At 36.5% G+C, this 6,123-nt stretch overlaps 1 protein-coding gene across 1 annotated transcript in view; it reads right to left on the bottom strand.

Annotated features, from left to right (window-relative positions):
• LOC106880529 (neprilysin-1) overlaps window positions 1-6,123 on the bottom strand; it is a 69,673-nt gene that overhangs the window by 8,522 nt on the left and 55,028 nt on the right. Inside the window, exons 15-18 of the mRNA XM_052976912.1 lie at window positions 3,423-3,553; window positions 3,065-3,130; window positions 2,530-2,625; window positions 535-611 (exon numbers count right to left, since the gene is read on the bottom strand). Of these exons, the coding sequence (XP_052832872.1) occupies window positions 535-611; window positions 2,530-2,625; window positions 3,065-3,130; window positions 3,423-3,553 (370 nt within the window). The remainder of the gene's footprint in view (window positions 1-534; window positions 612-2,529; window positions 2,626-3,064; window positions 3,131-3,422; window positions 3,554-6,123) is intronic.

Here is a 6,123-nt window from a genome sequence, read left to right as displayed (position 1 = left end):
AGAGAGAGAGAGAGAGAGAGAGAGAGAGAGAGAGAGAGAGAGAGAGAGAGATTTCCTTTTTATAGTTTGTGATATTCATCTCAAGAAATTCTACAGTAAGACAGATGGATTCAGGAGGGGAAGAAGAGAAAACCTCTGGAAAGAGAAATGATTGATGTATGCAGTTGGGGAAATTATGGTTGGCAGATATATCTCATGGCTGTAGCAGTGATTGACATATGCACACTCACACATAGAAACTTGGAGGGATAAATAGGTAGATAGATATTGGTAGACAGTCAGATATTGGTTTAGATATTTGTAGATAGAGAAATAGACAGATATAGATAGAAAGATAGAGGCAGATAGATAGATAGATAGATAGATAGAAAGATAGAGGCAGATAGATAGATAGATAGATAGATAGATAGATAGATAGATAGATAGATAGACAGAGAGATAAATAGATAGATAGATATTAGCAGATAGACAAATACATGGATATCTATTGGTAGATCTTGATACAAATGTAAATATAGACAGACAGTAATGTACCTTATTGGTCCAGGACTATGTACTTCGGTCCTAATCTGGTTTAGGGCTTCTTCATCTCTCATTTTTCCACACCAAATCTTTGAATAAGAAACACATTCAAGGTTTGTTAAATCATTACATTCTGTTGGTAACTCAAAATTAATACAATTTAATGCCAAAAGTCTTAGATTCACAAAATCCTTCCCTCATCTCTCTCTCTCAATAACAATAACAACAATAATCCTTTCTATTATAGGCACAAGGCCTGAAATTTGGGGGGAGGTGTAAGTCAATTACATTGACCCCAGTGCTCAACTGGTACTTATTTTATTGACTCCAGAAGGATGAAAAGCAAAGTCGACCTCAGCAGAATTTGAACTCAGAACATAAAAATGGACAAAATGTCACTAAGTTTTTCGCCCCACGTACTAACAATTCTGCCAACTTGCTGCTATAATAATAATAATAATAATAATAATAATAATAATAATAATAATAATAATCACCCTTTCTATTATAAGCACAAGGCCTGAATCTTTGGTGGAAGGGGATAATTGCATTGATCCCAGTGTTCATTTGGTACCTACTTTATAAGCCCCAAAAGGATGAAAGACAAAGGTGATCTTGGCAGAATATGAACACAATTTGGAAGAAATGCTGTGTTAAGGATTCTGCCATCTTTCTGCCTTTAATAATATTTCTTTCAAATTTTGCTGCAAAACCAACAATTTTTTAGTGGGAGGGAGTTAACCAGTTGCATCAACATCAGAGCTCACCTGGTACTTATTGACCCCGAAAAGATGAAGTTGACCTCAGTGGAATTTGAATTCAGAATGTAAAGGGTCAAAAGAAATGCTGCTGAACATTTTTGTCTGATGTAGTAATAATTCTGCCTGCTTGACCCTTTGATAATAATAATACTAACTCATTCTTCTACAGAAACAGGGCCTGAAATTTTGGGGTAGCGAGCTAGTCAATTATATCAACCCTGGTATTTATTTGATCATCCCTGAAAGTGATGAAAGGCAAAGTTGACTTCAATGTAAAACCAAAAGAAATGCTGCTAAGCATTTTGTCTGACATGCTCATGTTTCTGCTTGTCCCCTGCCTTTATTCTTTCTATTATAGGCACAAGGCCTGGAATATTGAGGCGGGAAGTAGACATCAATCCCCAGTGTTCAACTGGTGCTTGTTTTATTGAATCTGAAAGGATGAAAAGTAAAGCCAACATCAGTTGAATTTGAATCCAGTGTAAAGAGCCAGAAATAAATGTTAGCATTTTGTCTGACCTGCGAGTGATTCTGCCAGTTTCTGGCCCCGACATGGCTATGTAAAGAAGCTTGTTTTTTGACCCTGTAGTTTTGGGTCCAGTTCCAGCACCTCGCACATTGAGCAAGTGTGTTTTACTATAGCCCTGGGCCAACCAAAGCCCTGTGAACATATTTGGTAGATGGAAACTGAAAGCAGATTGTCATATGTGTGTGTTTGTATGTGTTTGTGTGTATTCTTGTCTTGACATCATGTGATGGATGTAAATGAGCTTCAACATCATGCAAGAAATGTTGTTTTTAATCTTCCTTGTAAAACATATTTACATAATGGAAAATATTACCTTGCTTGGAAACAGGTAAGGGTTGGCAACAGGAAGGGTATCCAGCCATAGAAAAACTGCCTCAACAAATTCCGTCTGATCCATGCAAGCATGGAAAAGTGGATGTTAAACCAATGGTGAAGATGTAAGTTAAACACACACACACACGTACATAAACATTGGGCTTCCATACAGTTTCTGTTTACCAAATCTACTTGCAAGGCTTTGGTTAGCCCAGAGCTATAGAAGAGGACACCTGCCCAAGGTGCTGTGCAGTAGGACTGAACTTGAGACCACATGGCTGGGAAGCAAACTTCTCAACTATACAACCACCCTGAACCTGTTTTAAATAAAATGTTTCTAATGTATCAATCATAGTTAATGAACAAAGAAAAGGAAAAAAAAAAAAAGACAATTTGACTTACCCGTGCATAGTTAACAAAGAACAGTTGTTCATGAGTGAGGTTGATCCCTGGTAATGGTGGTTCAGCCCCATGATCGGCGACCCACTGTTGATAGGCCTGGTTGGGATAGAAACAGAAGACTAGAGAACAGAAATAGATATCCACAGTTGATAGACCATGGATCGGTTGTTCTCAACAATTTTTTTTACCTATGGGTCCCTTTGATCCTTATTTTACTCAAGTGGGCCCCTATAAGCAATCGATGCTTAACAAATTTGGTTATATTTTTATAATGATTCTGCCAGCTCACTGCCTTGCTGCAAGGTCTTAAATTTTGTCACAAGGCCAGCAATTTCGTGGGAGTTGGGTCAGTTGATTACATTGACCCCCAGTGTTCAGCTGGTACTTGTTTTATTGATCCTGAAAGGATGAAAGGCAAAGTTGACCTCAGCAATATTTGAACTCAAAGATGGACAAAATGCTGCTAAGCCTTTTGCTCAGCATGCATTAGCATGCCTCTGCCTGTTCATCACCTTAATAATGATAATTTTTTTACCTGGTAAGCTTGTTTCAAACCTCCATTGTCGGCAATATTTTCTCCAAGTGTGTTTATACCTCTTATCTGAAATATAGAGTAAATTACGGGGATAAAGATAACAAAAATGATGAAGCTGATGATGATGATGGTGAGGAGGAGGAGGATGTTTGTGATAATGGTAGTGATGATGGTGATGTTGATGATGGCAGGGATGATAATACCACCACTATCAACACTGCCAGATGAAGATAATGGACTCAAACTATGCATAAACAGAAGTCTAACATCTCTATTAAAGTAGGAAAAAAAAAACTTCATTAAATTAAATTAACAATTTTGTTAAACTTACCTTTAAACTAATCAAAATTAAACTCACCTTTAAACCAGCTTGCTTCAAGACAAAACTGGAATATTGGTCTATCATACACTGTGCCTTCTTATTAAAAGCCTCTATAGTCTCATTCTTCCACCATTGTTTCAAATTACCAGTTTTATCAAACTTTCTACCTGTAATAATCAAAGATATGTGTCTGCAGGTGTGTTTTGTATTTTTGTCTTTGAAGGTGAATCACTTATTTAATGAAGTCTTTATATATCTTAAAACAAAATATTGCAACATATTTTCAATATAATTTTTTTACCACATTTTTGTGAAATCTATAAACTTTGTTTCAATTAATTTTGAAAATAATGAAAAACTCAGTAAAATAACTTTGTCATTATTAAGATGGTGTTTGCAACATAAATTGATAATAAATTTTGACCGAAGATTTTAATTTAGATCACTTTAACCCTTTTGTTACCATATTTCTGTTGAAATACTTTGTTTCAATTGATTTTGAAAATAATGAAAAGTTTGATAAAACAACACAAATCTCATAGTCTTTACACGATTTCGCAAACAACAGTCTTAGATACCCACCCCCATATCTTTCTTCAGATGGTTTCACAAACAGCAACCCCATAAACCCAATCCACTTATTGTTTCATTGATTTCCTTAACAACAGTTCCATATACCCACACAATTTGTTGTTTTGATAATTTCACAGACAACAGCCCCGGTGCAAGATACTTCAGTACTCCATATTGTTTAGATTTCACAAACAGTACTTCCAGACACCCAAACCTCTCATCTTTGAGGTGACTTTACAAGCAACAGTCCCAAATACCTGAACTCCTTGTTGTTTAGATAAGTTCAGAAACAACTCCCAGAGAACCAAACCCTTTGTTGTCTGAGTGATTTAATAAACGCCAGTCTCAGATACTCGAACACCTTGTTGCTTCAGGTGAGTAGTGAGAAAGAATGGAAGACTTTGAAAGAGACATTGTCATCATTATTGCCATGGCCATATTTATGACTGTTTTTCCAGGTTTTTTCAAATCCTGTCTATGGGTTGGTCAGGACTTTTCTGGCACAGTGTTTCACACTTGTGTTTCCTAGTATACTCACTAATTAAGTTTATTATGAGATCAGACTTCACCACTTCTTCAATTGTCAACCTTCATAGATTTCCTGTCATCTTTGACCTGATCTCCCTTCCTATAAGAAGGACACTTTACAGAATCCCTCTCCCACTTTGGTGTAGTTGGAAGACAGAGAAGGAGTTAGAGATTTTGTATTTGAAAGTTTGATATAGACACAAGCGTGGCTGTGTGGTTAAGAAGCTTACTCAGCAACTGCATGATTTTGGGTTCAGTTCCACTGTGTGGTAAGTGTCTCCTAGTATAGGCCTGGGTCAACCAATGCCTTGAAAGTGAATTTGGTAAAGGGAGACTGTGGAAACACACCATATGTGTGTGCCTTTATGATTGTTCCCTACCAACAGTTGACAACCAGTGTTGGTTTGTTTACATCCCTGTAACTTTGTTGTTCACCAAAAGAGAATGTTAGAATAAGTAACAAATTTAGGAATAAGTATTGGCGTCAGTTTATTCAATTAAAGCATTCAAGACTGCCCCCACCCAGCATGGCTGCAGTTCAATGACTGAAACAAGTAATTTGTAATAATTCATCAAATGCATGGAGAACTGCAAAAATCAAGAAAATAAAATCTCATCTATATTTATTCTAAATATAAGTTCCACTAGATTCAAACATGAATCTGCTAATCACTGTTGTATTTTGTCTACAGAGAACAATTTTTAGACAATGTGTGTTCACAACACAATTGATTAAGACAAAGAGAGGTTGAAACATCACTATGTTTCACTGTCCGCTTATTGAAATAAATCAAGTGTATTTTGAGTACACCTTGTCTGAAAGAAGAAGTTGTTCTCTGCAGACAAAGTACAACAGCAATTAGTGTTTCCCTGTTCTTTCTCCAGTCTTTCAAGTTGTTTGGCAACCTCACTAGTGCTGGTGTGTTTGAAAAAAGCACCAAGTGTACACTGTAAAGTAGTTGGAAATTAGGAAGGTCATTTGGCCATACAAACTGTTCTAAAGCTGACACTGTGGCTTGCTAGACCCTGCCAAACATCCAACCCATGCCAGCAAAGAAAATGGACATTAAATAAGGACTAGCAGAAAGACCGCCTTCCGGGCGGTTTTCTGTTAACCACTTGATAATATTTTCACATTTGATTCCCAATTTTAATAATTTTTATGGTATTCTACATCTACTTTCTTTCTTTGTATAATAGTGCTCACTTGCTTAGTAAATATTGCTTTCATTATTTTATCACAGTCATAATATCTCCTTTTTAAACAAACACCACAGTAGTCCAACAACAGAGGGGGGAAAGCAGTTTGTCAGGTTTTACCTTCCTCTCAAAGCAAGAGTTTTCAATTCAGCAGCCCATCAGCAAGCTTTGCAGTGTGTGTGTGTGTGTAGAGAGAGAGAGGGAGAGGGGGGGGGAAAGAACATTTCAGACAATTAATGAAATAAACATTAAATGAAAAAATCGTATAAATAGAGGGGCATTACTACAGATGTATATGCCCCCAAATTTGTTGCCTCATAACATCCAGGAAAATGGATACTTTTTAACAAAATTTTCAACAAATCCCACTTAGATGTTGTGGCTTCAGAGTGTATAGGGATTTATGAGAAATAATTTTTCTGAGGGGGTGGAGAGA

The sequence above is a fragment of the Octopus bimaculoides genome, chromosome 26, assembly GCF_001194135.2.
Source record: "Octopus bimaculoides isolate UCB-OBI-ISO-001 chromosome 26, ASM119413v2, whole genome shotgun sequence".
Classification (NCBI taxonomy): Eukaryota; Metazoa; Mollusca; class Cephalopoda; order Octopoda; family Octopodidae; genus Octopus; species Octopus bimaculoides.
Note: the sequence above shows the minus strand (reverse complement) of the source record. Positions and strands in the feature narration are given on the sequence as shown.